The sequence below is a fragment of the Vipera berus genome (genome assembly GCF_964194415.1).
Source record: "Vipera berus genome assembly, chromosome: 3".
Lineage (NCBI taxonomy): Eukaryota > Metazoa > Chordata > Lepidosauria > Squamata > Viperidae > Vipera > Vipera berus.
In genome coordinates, this window is record NC_138204.1 from 1,355,104 (window position 1) to 1,372,230 (window position 17,127).

General features: G+C 52.1%; 1 protein-coding gene across 1 annotated transcript in view; it reads left to right on the forward strand.

Moving 5' to 3' along the window:
• Positions 1 to 10,588, forward strand: part of VSTM2L (V-set and transmembrane domain containing 2 like) — a gene marked incomplete at both ends in the record, with an annotated part of 63,302 nt that extends 52,714 nt beyond the window's left edge. Inside the window, one exon of the mRNA XM_081323621.1 lies at positions 10,271 to 10,588. Within this exon, the coding sequence (XP_081179747.1) occupies positions 10,271 to 10,588 (318 nt within the window). The remainder of the gene's footprint in view (positions 1 to 10,270) is intronic.
• Positions 10,589 to 17,127: the final 6,539 nt, after the last annotated feature.

Sequence of the window (17,127 nt, forward strand, 5' to 3'; positions counted from 1 at the left end):
TCCTTCCTTCCTTCCAATAATAAAGTTGGAAGAGACCTTGGAGGTCATCTAGTCCAACCCCCTGCTCAGGCAGGAAACCCTATACCATTTCAGACAAATGGGTGTCCAGTCTCTTCTTAAAAGCCTCCATTGATGGAGCATTCACCGCTTCTGGAGGCAGGTGGTTCCACTGGTTAATTGTTCTCACTGTCAGGAAGTTTCTCCTTAGTTCCAGGTTGCTTCTCTCCTTGATTAGACTCCATCCGTTGATTCTTGTCCAGCATTCAGGCACTTTGGAGAATAGCTTGACTCCCTCTTCTTTGGGGCAGCCCCTGAGATACTGGAACACTGCTATCATGTCCCTCTTCGTCCTTCTCTTCATTAAACTACACATGCCCAATTCCAGCAACTGTTCCCTATATGTTTTAGCCTCCAGTCCCCCAATCATCTTTGTTGCTCTTCTCTGCACTCTTTCCAGAGTCTCGACATCTTTTTTACATCGTGGTGACCAAAACTGGATGCAGGATTCCAAGTGTGGCCTTACCAAGGCCTTGTAAAGTGGTATTAACACGTCACATGATCCTTCCTTCCTTCCTTCCTCCCTCCCTTTTACTTCCTTCCTTCCTTCCTTCCTTCCTTCCTTCCTTCCTTCCTTCCTTCCTTCCTTCCTTCCTTCCTTCCTTCCTTCCTTCCTTCCTTCCTTCCTTCCCTCTCAGTCATTAGAATGCAGTGTTGCAGGCAAACTCTGCCCACAGCCAGGAGTTCAATCCTGACCGGCTCAAGGTCGACTCAGCCTTCCGTCCTTCCCAGGACAGTAAAACGAGGACCCAGATGGTTGGGGGCAAATAGGCTGACTCGGTAAACCGCTCAAAGAGGGCTGCAAAGCCGTGTGAAGCGGTAGATAAGTCTAAATGCTGAGTGCTATTCTGTTAAGTGTGTTTGTGACGTGGACCCACCTGGCGAGGAGAACGGAGGCAGACCCGCTCCTTGGAGGGGCTTCCAAGCCCCCAGGTTCTGCTTGCGAAGCCAGAACTGGTTTTCAGGAGAGCATTGTGTCTCCAGATTGGGGGAAGGATCCTCCCCACTCCCCCCCCCCCGTAGGCTGAGCAGTGTGCATCCATGCGTGAGAAAACCATCTGCAGCCACAGCCATTTCTCCCCTCCGAGGGGTTCAAGCGCCGATGATTCAGAAATGGGGCTGCACCCAGGAGACCCCCCCCCCCTCCAGGGCCATCTTGAGGAGAGAAGCCCATCAGTCCTTGCCAGGGGTGGAATTAACTTTTGTGCCAATTTACTTGGAAAAGGACTCTGGTGTCCCCTAAAGAACAATTCTGAGCCCTGGATGATTGACACGAGAAGGATCGTCAGTCTGCAGAGGCTGTGAAAAAGAAGCAGAGAGCAGATTTTCGGCTGAAGGAGAGCTGAGAACTGACCAGGCCTGCAGAAGGGTCTCCATGCGAGTAATCCAGCTACTCTTGGGGCTACCCTTTGGTTCTGGAGGAAACTGAGTATCTGGATCCATACCAATCGGGTTTCAGGCCCGGGTATAGCATGGAGACGGCATTGGTCGCGCTGGTGAATGATCTCTGGCGGGCCCGAGATAGGGGTTATTCCTCTGTCCTGGTCCTATTAGATCTCTCAGCGGCTTTTGATGCCATCAACCATGTATCTTGCTGCGGCGTCTTGAGGGGTTGGGAGTGGGAGGCACCGTTCTGCGGTGGTTCTCCTCCTACCTCTTGGGCCATTCGCAGACGGTGTTGGCAGGGGGGCAGAGGTCAACCCCTAGGCCCCTTAGTTGTGGGGTGGCTCAGGGGTCGGTACTCTCCCCTCTCCTGTTCAACATCTATATGAAGCCGCTAGGAGAGATCATCCGTGGCTTCGGGGTGAGGTATCATCAATATGCTGATGATACCCAGCTTTTCATCTCCACCCCGAACCAACCCAGTGATGCCCTCGATGTGATGTCCCGTTGCCTGGAAGCGGTACAGATCTGGATGGGGAAGAACAGGCTCCAGCTCAACCCGGCCAAGACTGAGTGGCTTTATGTACCGTCATCTCGTTTAGTCCAAGAGGTTCCATCTTTGGTTATAGGAGGAGAGATGTTACCTCCCGTTGATAGAGCACGCAATCTGGGCGTCCTCCTAGATTCACGACTCAGTTTTGAAGATCATATTGGAGTCGTGGCTAGGGGGGCATTTGCCCAAATTCGCCTGGTATGCCAGTTGCGCCCCTTTCTGGACCGAGATGCCCTACGCACAGTCACCCACGCACTCGTTACCTCCTGTATAGATTACTGCAATGCTCTCTACATGGGGCTGCCCTTAAAGACCACCCGGAGGCTTCAGCTGGTGCAGAATGCAGCTGCACGGGTAGTGATGGGAGCACCCTGATACTCCCATATTACACCCCTCCTGCGTGAGCTGCATTGGCTGCCAGTTGCCCTCCGGGTGAGATTTAAGGTGCTGGTACTTACCTTTAAAGCCCTACATGGCTTAGGCCCGGGATACTTGCAGGACCGTCTGCTGCCGGGAACAAATTCCCATCGTCCAGTACGCTCACATAGAGAAGGCCTCCTCAGGGTACCGTCGGCTAGACAATGTCGGCTGGCGACCCCCAGGGGGAGGGCCTTCTCTGTGGGAGCACCAGCCCTATGGAACCAGCTCCCCCATGAGCTTCGGATGGCCCAAGATCTCCGGTCCTTTCGCCGTGGCCTCAAAACACTCCTTTTCCACCTGGCTGACCTGGACTGACAGGGATTTTAATTATGTTTTTAATTTTTTAACTCTAATTTTTAATTTATTTTAATTTTAATTTATTGTACAGAGGCCTTTAATTTTAATTTTATCTTAACTTCTGTATTTATTGTATGTTATTGTTGTTAGCCGCCCTGAGTCCTTCGGGAGATAGGGCGGCATATAAGTCCCAATAATAAATAAATAAATAAATAAATAAATAAATAAATAAATAAATAAATAAATAAATAAATAAATAAATAAATAAATAAATGGGAGTTTGGGGAAGGGGGGCAGCTCCTTTGGAACACAGAACATAGAACAATAGGGTTGGAAGGGAACTTAGAGGTCTTCTAGTCCAACCCCCTGCCTGCGGCAGGAGATCCTATACCATTCCGGACTTTCTTTGGGCTTGGTGGCATGGATACACATGATTGTAAAAGAGTACTAGAATAACAAAACAGAACAATAGAGTTGGAAGGAAGCCTGGAGGTCCTCCAGTCCAACCCCACCCCACACACCCGAGCAGAAGAGCCTATACGATTTCAGACAAATGGCTCTCCAGTCTCTCCTTAAAATCCTCCAGTACTGGAGCACCCCTAAGTCCAGAAGGCAAGTCTTCCCAATGGTTAATTGTTCCCCATTATCAGGAAATTCCTCCTTAGTTCCAGGTTGCTTCTCTCCGTGATCAGTTTGCATCCCTTGTTTCTTGGCCTTCCCTCTGGTGCTTTGGAGAAGAGCTTGACTCCCTCTTCTTTGGGGCAGCCCCTGAGATATTGGAACACTCCTATCATGTCTCCCCTCGTCCTTCTCTTCGTTAAACTACACATACCCAATTACAGCAGCCGTTCCTTGTATGTTTTAGCCTCCAATCCCCTGATCATCTTTGTTGCTCTTCTCTGTAATCTTTCTAGAGTCTCAACATCTTTTTTACATCGTGGTGAGCAAAAATGGATGCAGGATTCCAAGTGTGGCCTTACCAAGGCATTGTAAAGTGGTATCAACACACCACATGATCTTGATTCTATTAATGCAGCCTAGCACTGTGTTGGCTTTTTTGGCAGCTGCAGCACACAGCTGGCTCATATTTAAGGGATAGTCCACTAGGACTCCGAGATCCCTCTCACAGTTGCTACTATTGAGCAAGGTACTCCCTATACCAGGGGTAGGCAACCTCAGCTCTTTTATTTATTTATTATTTATTTTATTTTATTTTAATTCCATTTATATCCCGCCCTTCTCCGAAGACTCAGGGCGGCTTACAAGCTTAGCAGTAGCCTTCATTCTATGTATATTTTTATTTATTTATTTATTTTTATTACATTTATATCCCGCCCTTCTCCGAAGACTCAGGGCGGCTTACAAGCTTAGCAGTAGCCTTCATTCTATGTATATGCCTGCTTATTAGGGCTTTCGGGGGGGGGGGGCAAGCGGCATTATTACAAAGTCAGCTTATTGCCCCCAACAATCTGGGTCCTCATTTTACCTACCTCAGAAGGATGGAAGGCTGAGTCAACCTTGAGCCTGGTGGGATGCGAACCTGCACTAATTGCAGGCAGCTGGTGTTACTTAAGGAGGCACTTAGCCCACTGCTCCACCAAGGCTTTTATGACTCATGGACTTCAACTCCCAGAATTCCTGTGCTGACTCAGGAATTCTGGGAGTTGAAGTCCACGAGTCATCAAAGAGCCAAGGTTGCCTACCCCTGCCCTATACTATACCTGTGCATTTGATTTTTCCTGCCTAAGTGTCAAAACCTTACTTTTCTCACCGCTGAATTTCATTTTGTCAGATAGGGTCCAGTGTTCGAGTCTGTCGAAGTCCTTCTCGATCATGACCCTAACCTTTTAAAGTGTGGCAATTAAGATGTAAGGACTTCAACTTCCAGAATACCTTGGGGAGCACCTGCAGCTGGCGTCAACTTCCCTCCGCCCAGTACGCTCCCACAGAGAGGGCCTCCTCAGGGTGCCGCCGGTCAAAGAATGCCGACTGGTGGCCCCCAGGGGGAGGGCGTTCTCTGTGGGTGCACCGGATTTATGGAACCATCTTCCGGTTGAGCTCCGGATGGCGCCCGATCTCCGCTCCTTCCGGCGCGACCTTAAAACCTATCTCTTTAAACAAGCTGGCCTGGCCTGATGGGATGGGGTGGGATTTTTATTAACGACTTCAATTTTAAATTTGTATTATCTCTGGGCATTGTTTAATTATGTTTTAATAATCTAATTTTAACTTTTGTATCTAATTTTTATGTATTGCCCTGTTCACCGCCCTGAGTCTCTTGAGAGAAGGGCGGTATATAAATTAAATAAATAAATAAATAAATAAACTCCCAGAATTCCCCAACCAGGTACAATCTGCCGGCTGGGGCAGTCCTTTCCAGCTTGGGGATGTCCAAGACTTCACCAGAACTGCTGGTGTTGGAAAACAGATTTGGGAGGTGGGGGGAGGGGGGCACAGAGCCCTCCAGGGTGGCTTGGCCATTCCCAAAGGCAGGGAGACGCTCCAGAAATTCTCCAGTCTCTCTTTCCCGGAGCCTCTTCTAGCCAACCTTCCTCTTCCTCCCTCCTACTTTGTAGGAATGGGCCCGTTTGCCCCTGACCTTGGCCCACTCTTTAAACAAGAAAAAAATCTCAGCCTCCAGAAAGGCAGTGGGGGCCTTCCTTCCTCTCCCCCCCCCATTATGGGGAAGAGAGGCAGTGGCTTCAGGGCGGGTAATAAAGCTGATTTATTGACCCGGCTCCAGAACAGCATCTGCAGCCAGTGAGCAAGTCTTAAATTTCATTAGGTGATAAATTCCAACAGCCAAACCATTTGCTAGGAAAGCTAATTAGCTCGCTGTGAGCCACAGACACATTGACTTCAGGGCCCTGCCAGGGAGAGACCGCCCCCTCCCCGGGGTCCCCTTGATGGATAGGGACTGGGGGAGGGGGAAAGTGGGCCAAGCGGAGGGCTAGGGCTGGGGGCAAAGGCTGGGTGGGGGTGGGGGGTGTCTCTGGCATTCTCCATCCTTTTCTGCAGTTCATTGACGTTGTTCTCTGGCCCTCCGGAAACTGTGGGAGGTTTTTAAGAAGAGACTGGACGGCCATTTGATTCTAAACGGTGTAGTAGGGTCTCCTGTTTGGGTGGGTGGGTGGGTGGGGGTTAGACTAGGAGACCTCTAAGGCCCCTTCCAACTTGGCCATGCTGTTATTCTGAGTAGCTTGCCTCCAGAGGTTGTGGGTGCTCCATCATTGGAGGCTTCGAAGAAGAGCTTGGATAGCCATTGGTCCAGAATAGTATCGAGTCTCCCGCTTGAGCAGGGGGGGTTGGACTAGAAGACCTCCGAGGTCCCTTCCACCCCTATTATTCTCTGTGCTAAGCTGACCGCCGTTGGTCCAGTGTTGGCATACATTGCATAGAAAATAGAGGCTTCTATGTGTGTCTTCAGACTGCGGTCAGGAAACAATCAATACGGGTACCACCTTGGTTTTGTGTGTGTGTATGTGTTGTGTGTGTGTGTGTGTCTTGCAAACAGCCCCGAATTGGCAGCTAGAAGAGATAAACATCACAAGATCACTCCCCCCACACTGCATCTCTGCCACAAACGATATCAGCTGCAGACCAAAAGTGGACCTCTGCGCCTTTTTCTCTGCTCTGACACACACACACACAACACACACATGCACACACACCACAAATGTTCCTGGATCATACAGGGCTGGTGAGGTCTGCAAGGTTGTCGATTTTGCGCAATGATGCCAATTCTGTGCATGTTGGCGGCAGTGTTGTGCGTGAGGGTACATTGCAAGCCAGCCAGCCTGAGAGCATCTGGAGATATGCTTGTCTGACCGATTGGACCTTTTTTGTTTTTTGTTTTATTATGATGTGTGCGAATCCCCCACCCAGGAATGGGGATCTTAAAAATCAGCCCTGCTCTTTCCCTGGTAAATTCCTCCCCACCCCCAGTGCATGTGCCAGGCTTTCTTCCGAGGGGTGTGTGTGTGATGGGGATCCATAAATATCACTTTGCAAAAGAGAGAAAAAGAAGGCGACACAATTCTTTGGCAAAGTCACAAACTTGCTAAGTGAGAAATGGGGATCCCTCTCCTTCAGACGGACGGCCTTAGAAGCCGCGCGCAAACATGATTTTTTTCTCTTTTTTGCTTGGCAGCTGCCAAGTGACTTTGCAAACAGCCAACAGCCCAGGGTGTGTCTCTTCCTCTCCTGTTTTATTTATTTATTTATTTTATTTATTTAAGATTTATATACCGCCCTTTCCCGAAGGACTCAGGGCGGTTTACAGGATGTTTAAAAGAAAAACAATACAAAAGTTAAAACAATTAAAAAAGATTAAATGAAACCCTGAGAGAAAAATAAAAAAAAACCCAGTTAAAATTAAAAATTAAAAATTCTCAGCCTGGGCCAGAGAGCTCGAAGAGCCAGGTCTTCAGGTCCCGGCAGAATCAACGGAGGTCGGGGTCAGTCCTGAGCTCCGTGGGCAGCTGGTTCCACAGGGCATGCGTGCCCACCGAGAAGGCCCTACCCCTGGGTGTTACCCGCCGGCAATCTTTAACCGGCGGCACCCTGAGAAGACCCTCCCTGTGGGAGCGCACTGGACGAAGGGAGCTTGATGCTGGCAGCAGGTGTTCCCTCAGATATCCCAGATATCCCTCAGATATTCCCCACAACAACAACCCTGTGAGGTGGGCTGGGCTGGGCTGGGCAAGAAGGACTGGCCCAAAGTCACCCGACGGTTTTTCATGGCTAAGGCAGAACTAGAACTCACCATCTCCTGGCGGTTGGGCCAAAGTCACCCAGCTGGCTTTCATGCCTAGTTTGTAGCTTGGCACCTAAACAGGGTCTCCTTACAGGGGTAGGCAACCCTGGCTCTTTTATGACTCGTGGACTTCAAGAGTCTGACTTCAAGAGTCTGACGTGGAGGAATCGGACGGTCTTGAGCATGTTATTTGGACTGAGTTCGATCCTGTTTCCCCTGATGATGTGGACAGGATCATGGGGAGGCTGAGCTCCACCACCTGTTTGTTGGATCCGTGCCCCTCCTGGCTGGTTTATGCGGCTCGGGAGGAGACACGAGGCTGGTTCCAGGCAGTAATAACTGCTTCTTTGAAGGAGGGTGTCTTCCCTGCCGCCTTGAAGGAGGCGGTGGTGAGACCCCTCCTCAAAAAGCCTGCCTTGGACCCGGCTGTTTTAAATAACTATCGTCCAGTCTCCAACCTTCGCTTTCTGGCGAAGGTTGTTGAGAGTGTGGTGGCGCATCAGCTTCCTCTGTTCCTGGAGGAAACTGATTATCTGGACCCGTACCAATCGGGCTTCAGGCCCGGACACAGCACGGAGACGGCATTGGTCGCGCTGGTGAATGATCTCTGGAGGGCTAGGGACAGGGGTTGTTCCTCTGTCCTAGTCCTTTTAGATCTCTCAGCGGCTTTTGATACCATCGACCATGGTATCCTACTGCGGCGTCTCAGGGGATTGGGAGTGGGAGGCACGGTTCTTCAGTGGTTCTCCTACTATCTCCTGGGCCGTTCGCAGTCGGTGTTGACGGGAGGGCAGAGATCCGCCCCGAGGCCTCTCGTTTGTGGAGTTCCTCAGGGGTCGGTCCTCTCGCCCCTCCTGTTCAACATCTACATGAAGCCGCTGGGTGAGATCATTCGTGGTTTCGGGGTGGGGTATCACCAGTACGCTGATGATACCCAGCTTTTCATTTCGACCCCAAACCACCCCAGTGATGCCCTCGCCGTGATGTCCCGTTGCCTGGAGGCGGTCCAGGTCTGGATGGGGAGAAACAGGCTTTGTCTCAATCCCGCCAAGACTGAGTGGCTGTGCATACCGGCATCTCGGGTCAACCAGACTATTCCATCTCTAACGATGGGGGGTGAGGTGTTACCCCCCGTTGATAGGGCTCGCAACTTGGGCGTCCTGCTGGATTCACGACTCAATTTTGAAGACCATATAGGAGCTGTGACCAGGGGGGCTTTTGCCCAGGTCCGCCTGGTGTGGCAGTTCCGACCCTATCTGGACCGAGATGCCCTACGCACAGTCACTCACGCGCTCGTGACCTCCCGTTTAGACTACTGCAACGCTCTCTACATGGGGCTGCCCTTGAGGACCACTCGGAGGCTTCAGCTGGTGCAGAATGCGGCCGCGCGAGTCGTGATGGGGGTTTCCCGATACTCCCATGTAACACCTCTGCTCCGTGAACTGCATTGGCTTCCAGTTGCCCTCCGGGTGAGATTCAAGGTGCTGGTGATGACCTATAAAGACCTAAATGGCATGGGTCCGGGATACTTGAGGGAACACCTGCTGCCAGCATCAAGTTCCCTTTGTCCAGTGCGCTCACACAGGGAGGGTCTTCTCAGGGTGCCGCCGGTTAAAGATTGCTAGCGGACGACACCCAGGGATAGGGCCTTCTCAGTGGGGGCGCCGGCCCTTTGGAACCAGCTACCTGTGGAGCTTAGGACTGCCCCCGACCTCCATTCATTCCGCCGGGACCTGAAGACCTGGCTCTTTGAGCTCTCTGGCCCAGGCTGAGAATTTTAATTTTAATTTTAACTGGGGTTTTATTTGTTCATGGACGGATATAATTTTTTAAATTGTTTTTAACTTTGTATTTTTTGTTTTTAATCACCCTGTAAACCGCCCTGAGTCCTTCGGGAAAGGGCGGTATATAAATATAATAAAATAAATAAATAAATAAATAAACTCCCAGAATTCCTGGCTCAGGTTGCCTACCCCTGCCTTAGGTACATAAAATAGGGATGGAAGGGACCTTGGAGGTCATCTATCCCAGCCCCTACCCAGGGAACCTTCCTGTCTCTGCCTCTCGGTCTCTCATACACACACACACACACACAGAGCACCCCCCTCTTCTGCTGTGCTTTGTCTACTTCTCCCATATCCTCCCTCTACAATTAGGTGGGGTTCTAGGCATTCAAATGGTCATCCAAGTGGGTATTATTATTATTATTATTATTATTATTATTATTATTATTATTATTATTATTATTATTATTATTATTATTATTATTATTATTATTATTTTAGAATTTCTTTGCTGCCCATCTCACTGGACGGGGACATCCAAGCCCAGCAAGCCAGGGGGTGGGGGAGCCCACCTTAGGATCATAGCAAAGTGGTGGAGGGTAACCTCAGAGGTCATCTATCCCACCCACCCACCCACCCAGCCAACTCTGTCGCTGGCACGCATAGAGACACACACACCCCACCACCCTTCCGCTCTGCTCTCTGTGCCTGCAGGTGGTGAAGGTGGAGGGCAGCAACCTCTCCCAACGTCCCCCCTGGGTATTCAAGTGGTCATCCAAGCGGGCATCATCATCATCATCATCGTCGTCGTTGTCGTCGTTGTTGTTATTTATTCAATTTCTTTGTTGCCCCTCTCCCTGCCTCCAGGCCCAGCAAGCCAGAGGGTGGGGCGGGGGAGGACCCTGCCTTAGGCTCGCCGCAAAGCGGCGGAGGGGAACCTCGGAGGTCATCTATCCCAACCCTAGCACCCCCACCCGGCCCGACCCTTCTGCTCTGCTTTCTCTCCCCCCTCCCCCCCAGGTGGTGAAGGTGGCGGGCAGCAACATCTCGCACAAGCTGCGCCTCTCGCGGGTCAAGCCGGCCGACGAAGGGACCTACGAGTGCCGCGTGATCGACTTCAGCGACCGGCCGGCGCGGCACCACAAGGTCAAGGCCTTCCTGCGGGTGGCAGCCGAGGACAGCGCCCCCCCGGCCGCCGCCCGCCCCCCGCCAGACACGCCGCTGCTGCTCCTGGCCGCCGGGCAGAGCCCCCCCGAGCGCGGCAGGCCGGCCGCCCCCCGCCTGGCCAAGGAGCTGAAGAAGCGCTCGCTGGACGGAGACCCCGCCTGCGCCCGCTAGAGACCCCCGACCCCGCCGCCGCAGCCGGAGTCCGGGCCGGAGCGCCGGAGCCGCGCCGAGGAGCCCCTGGCTGGCTGCGCCCCGCAGGGGGAAGGGTCTCCGGCTCCGCGCCCCCTCCCCGCCCGGCTGCCCTGGACTGGGGGGGGGGGTTCGTCTCCCGCACCCCAGACCCCGCTCCCCACGAACTTGCTGCGGAGGATCGCTCGCAACTGGACTCGCCTGTAAATAGCCCCGAGCCCCCCCCCCCCACACTTACACACACACACACACACACACACACACGCGCCCCGCTGAGGTCCGGGCAGCCAAGCAGGAAGCCGGAGACGGCGGGGGTGGGGGGGTGAGTGGGTGGGAATTTGGGGAGGGGGAGATCTGGGGGCTGGGGAAGGCACCCCCCCCCACCACCGCTACGCACACGCACCCGCACGCAGACCCCCGTCCTCTTCCGCGGGACGGGGAACTCCATCCCGGCTGCGTTCACACAACATGCAGGTCGGGGTTCGGCTTCCTTAGGATTCCCGTCGCTCCGTGTCTTGTGCGCGCACCCGCCCCGTGGGGAGGGGAGGGGAGGAGACGGGGGGGTCTCATGGATGGTCCGGTGTATTTTTTTCGCCCCACTTTGCGGCAGGGGAGGGGGTTAGCATGTTGTGTGAGCTCAGCCCTAGAGCCTCTGCGCTGGAGTTTAAGAATTGCTTGTGCTTCTTCTTCTTCTTTTTTCCCCTTTCTTTTAAAAAAACAAACCAACGAACCAAAAGGAATATTTATGCTTCTACCCATCTTCTTATTACGACTATTAATATACCTGTGACGTGTTTCTGTTACACTCTTTGGCCAAGAGAGAGAGAAGAGAGAGAGAGAGAGAAAAATTAAAATTAAAAAAAAAGTGGGGGGTGGGGTGGGTGGGTCGGGGTCTCTTTCCAGCGCTGCTTTGTATTCCGAGGGTTTATTTATTCATTTTTACAAAAGAGTTTCCGAAGCTGTCTGGCCTGGGGTTTGGGCTTCGCTTCTATTTGGGGAGGGGTTTACAAAGTCTTGGGACTCCCCCCCCCCTTTTAGAAAGGGTGCAATCTGAGGACCCCCTCCCCTTCCCACACATATTCCTTGGGGTGGAAAAGAGGAGGGGTGCAGTCGATTCCATTCCCCCCCCTTTAAGGAATTCCTTGGGATCCTTTTGCCTGGCTTCATGGGGGCTTTCTGGCAACTGGGGAGGGGGGGCAGAGAAGGCAGACTTTACTGACCCCTGAACAGACAATCATTGTTGGTTTGATTCTATCAGCCCCCTCTTCTTCCTCCCGTCTGCACCCCTTGTACTGGGCTATGTCTACATCAGAGTTTCTGGACTCAGCAGCTTTAAGACGGGTGGACTTCAACTCCCAGAATTCCCCAGCCTGGGAGTTGAAGTCCATGCATCTTAAAGCTGGGCTGGCTGGGGAATTCTGGGAGTTGAAGTCCACCCGTCTTAAAGCTGGGCTGGCTTAAAGCTAGGCTGGCTGAGGAATTCTGGGAGTTGAAGTCCACCCGTCTTAAAGCTGGGCTGGCTTAAAGCTAGGCTGGCTGGGGAATTCTGGGAGTTGAAGTCCACCCGTCTTAAAGCTGCTGGGGTCGAGAAGCTCTGATTTAATGGCAGCTGTTTCTTGAGGCAGGTAGAATTGGAGTGAGAGGCAGACAGACAAGCCAGCCAGGGGGTCTCCCTTAGCGACCAAGAGAGTGACTTGTCGCCCCAAGGGAGCCCCAAAATGCTGCATTGGTTGTTAAGCATGGAAGCTGACAAGGGTGGGGGGGAGAGGGAGGGGGGCGGGCAGGCTACGGAGCACCCTGGCACTGTGTGAAGTAGTTTGTGACCAGCTGAAGTGAATAAAAGATCTTTTAAGTGGAGATTGCCTTGTGGTCTCCTTTCTCATTAAACCGCCAAAGCACTCGCCTCTCTCCCTTTGGGAGCCTAGCAAACCAATGCCACACACACACACACACCACCCCAGTTGCAGAGGCAGGGCAGTGAAGGGGAGCACTCTGGACATGGTCAGGGACCATCGTTCCTTTGGTAGTCCTCGGTTTACGACCATTTATTTAGCGACCTTTCAAAGTCACAGCAGCAGGGGTGACTTCTCACTGGTGCTCGTATTTAATGACTATCATACACGAGATCAAAATCTTGGCAACCGGTCGTGCACTTAGGACAACTGTGTATTTATGACCTTCCCAGCTGGCTTCCAAGAGGCACAATAAATAAATAAATAGAATAACAGAATAACAGCTGGAAGGGACCTTGGAGGCCTTCTAGTCCAACCCCCAATGCAGGAAGCCGGTTGCGCTTAACGACTGCATGATTCACTTCATTGCAGTGACTCGCTTAACAACCATGGCATAAAGGTGATAAAATCAGGCGTGGCTCACTTAACAACTGCCTTGCTTAGCAACAGAGATTTGTAGTCTAAATTATGGTCATAAGTCGAGAACTACCTGTAACTCACCCATCGATCGGGGAAAGCACAAGATGAGACAGTGGCGTGTTTCCATACATTCTAAATCGATGTTTTTTTCAACCTCAGTGACTTGAAAAGGGGTGGACGTCAACTCCCAGAACCCCCTGGGTATCAATTCCCAGAATTCCCTGGCGCTCATGCATTCCTTTTCATGCATATCCCCATTGTGGCCTGCTTGCTCTCTTGTAATCCCTTCTTCTGCAATCTCTCCCCTCTAGGGGATAAGAGAGAGGGAGGGAGGGAGGGAGGGAGAGAGACGGGCGTGACTGACTGGAGCTTTCTGGGAGTTGAAGTCCACCTTTGTTCAAATTGCCAAGGCTCAGAAAGGCCAAACTAATTCAACGATTGGGCCAAATTTCATTTTTCCATATCCTAACCAGAGATTGAAGAGAGATGTGTAGCCAAGGCGGAAGCTTTCCAGCAAATTCTTCAGCTGTGGCCTCCGTCATTCCCGGCCAGACCAGATGGGACTGAAAGCAGTGGGGTTTAAGCCACCCCACCCCCCAATTGGTAAGGGTCCTTCAGTCCCCAAAGGCAGCACCTAGACTTCATGGCCAAAGTGGCACCGCACGTGTCGTGACGCTGCACAAATAACCCACGTTGGGGGGGTCCGTTTCATGCAACAGGAGAATATAGCAGAGGGGCCCAGACGGGCAAGGGGGATCGTGAGGGTCCTAATGGCACCCCGTGAAGATACTTACGGTGCAAGCAACTTGAGTCTCTGCTCTAGGCTCCTTTGGCCCCTGAAGGCTGAGACCCCCCCCCCTTAAGTCCAGCTCCTGCTCTCCATCTTTTATTCATGAACATCCCCCCCCACCTTTGTTTCTCAGCCCCGCCTTCCAGGCAGCGGACAAGAGATAAGCACCGTAAAATAAAAATCAATGCAGCCAGCAAGAGTAATAAAAGTGGGAAAGAGAAAAAACAAACACCCAAACCTCACGGATAAAAAATAATAATAATAAATACATCCCATTGATATCCCTAAGCAAACATAAATTAAAAACCTGCCTGGATAGAAAATGTTGTGTGGTTGTTTTTTTTTTTCTTTGAAGGGTGGGGAGGGGTGTCTTTCTGGAAGATGGAGAAGGAGGGGGGAGAGCTAGAAAAATGTCAGGAATCTCACTGCATTTGGGTTAATTGCATCCCCTCCCCAAGCCAGACACAGTCAAGCAACACAATAGCAGTCTTCCAATGTTTGAGGGGCTGCCCCAAAGCAGAGGGGGGGTCTCCCCCCTCGTCTCCAAAACCCCTAAAGGCAGGACAAGAAGCAACGGACGGAAACTCACCAAGGAGAGAAGCAACCTGGAACTAAGGAGGAATTTCCTAACAGTGAGGACAATTAACCAGTGGAACGGCTTGCCACCAGAAGTTGTGGATGGAGGATTTTAAAAAAAGAGAGAGAGAGAGAGAGAGAGAGATTGGGCAACTGTTTATCCAGAATGGCACAGGTGCTTGAGCAGAGGGTTGGACTAGAAGACCTCCAAGGCCCCTCCCAACTCTGGTATTGTGCTATAGTTCACCGTCTAGTCAAAGAGGAATTTTTCCATGTGCACATACCAATACACACCACAAGGACACAACGGATTGTGTAGATGACCTTGGGGGAGAGGGATGAGAGAGGAGGTAGCCCAAAGCTGCATAATAGGTGAAGATACTCCCTAACTTCTCAGGCTGTAAAAGAGACGGTGGGAGAGTTTTGTACTTTCAGATTTGCAAGATTTTGTTAATGCAGCCTTATAAAAAAAACAAAACAGAATTAGTTTGTCTAGTCCGGTTTCCTTCCTGGTTTACCTGGAAGGGTTGGCATCGATCTTGTAAGTCTGAAAATGGTCCTTGCTGCTCCTGCTTGTAACTGCTCGATCCATTAGGGTGGATCCCGGTCAGGTGCAGAAGGGCAGGATCGCAAGTGACGTTCCAATGAAACTGATTTATTCCTTCTGGTGCCTAGGCACAAGAATCTAGATCAGGGCTCTTCAAACTTGGTCCTTTGATAACTTGTGGACTTCAACTCCCAGAATTCCTCAGCCAGGCACACGTGCCTGGCTGAGGAATTCTGGGAGTTGAAGTCCACAAGTCATCAAAGGACCAAGTTCGAAGAGCCCTGATCTAGACTAAGGTTAGCACTACTTTGGTATTAGATAGGGGTCAATGGAATTCAAAAGAGGTTGGACTTAGTTTGCAGCTACATTGGGATTCCAGGCTAATTCCTCTCTTGACTCTAACCCCAGGTGTGCCATGCCTTCTAAATTTTATCCTCTGGGCGTTCAGCGACTCCTCCTTCTGTTCTCTGGTTGTTTCATAGGCACATCTTTTCCTCCTCCCCCAAAGTCATCCACACCGCCCTTTACACAGAGGTGGTCCCCTCCAGGCTGGGCGCAGGCCCAAATCACACAGTGGCAGAGCTTACACTATACACTCTTCCCCGAAACCCCACAAGCTCGCGTGAAACCCAGAGGTCAGGGCAAAACGTCCCTCCGGTCACTTCCTCAAGACTCTGCCGAGTAGCTTGCGCAACAGCCCTGCAGAGCAGACTTGGTGCTGGTTCTCTTTAGAGATCATTTTAAGATCCGTGGTGGCGCAGTGGTGAGAATGCAGTATTGCAGGCTAACTCACTGCCAGCAGTTTGATCCTGACGGGGCTCAGCGTCGATTCAGCCTTCCATCTTTCCAAGGTGGGTGAAACAAGGACCCAGGTTGTTTGGGGGGGGGGCAAGAGGCTGACCCTGTAAACTGCCCAGAGAGGGCTAGTGCTATTTTCTCAGCTCCTGGTTTAGCTTAGTGATCAGGATTGCCTGCTGGTCTCTCCCGACCATTGATCCATCCTGATCCCGCGTCGCTGTCTGAGACCAGCCAGGCCAGACGGAAGAATCAGAAGCCGGCAGATGCCGTGAAGCCGGGCGCCTGCAATTCCTGCCCACCATCGGAGCAGCAGCGAGAGAATTCATTTCCACCGCAGCTAATCACTCCGGGGGTGGGGGGAGCCGCTTTTCTTGGCTAATGAGAACACAGCTCACCTACTAAGCTACAATGGAATCTGGCTTAGCAGGCTGTGTGATCACATCCCGTGGAGCTGAGCACCCGGGGCTCCAGCCCTAAAATCACGGACAGGTAATGAGGGCTGACAGGGAAACAATCTGCTTTGCTAAATCCGCCCAAAGATTGGAGTGGGATGGGCAGTTGAACTGGCACGGCCCTGGGAAAGGATCCCCACCCCACCCTCTCTGGATGCTCTGGGCCTCACGGAGATTCTGCCACCCGCCCCACACACACACACGTTGGCGTGTGGCAGTCGGTGGTGGAGAGGGTGTGGGGCCGGGTGTTGGCGGGGCAAATCCAGATGCCTTGCTAGTCGCCAGCCTGGAGCTCTGCCCGAGAGGCTGATAAACAGAAGCCTTTGGGGAAGGGATGGGAAGGGAGAGGGGAGGGAAAGGATGAGAAGGGAATAGATGAAGAATGGAATGGAAGGGTTGAGAATGGAATAGGTGGAGAAGGGAGGGAAGGGATGAGAAGGGAATAGATGAAGAATGGAAGGGAGGGGAAGGAAGCGAAAGGGAAGGGGTGAAAAGGGAATAGACGAATGGAATGGAATGGAATGAGAAGGGAAGGGAGAGGGAGAAGGGAGGGAATAGATGAAGGGAGGGGAGGGGAAGGGAATAGATGAAGGGAAGGGAGGGGGAGAAGGGAGAACGGGGAGGGTAGAGGCAAGGGAAGGGTAGGAGGGACAAACGGATCTGGGGGAAAGGAAAGAAAGAGTTGGCTAGCCTGTGGAACTCGGGGCCACCAGGGTTCCAGCTCCCCACTTCGGAAGGCTTTCAAAGAGACCCGATTCCCCAACCGTGTTTCTCTTCCACCTCCAGAGACCTGCTTTGGAACCCATTGGGTGAAAACCCCCTGGGGGGGGAGAAGAGAGGGGCTACCTGGGTTGCAGGACACCCCCCCCACACACCCACACACTACATTAGCCCAGGGAGAAGCAGGGCGCAGGACCAGAGGTGCCTCATTTGAGGGTCCGGGAGGGAGGCAGCCCCACGGCCTTTCCTCCCACCACGGACCCTTT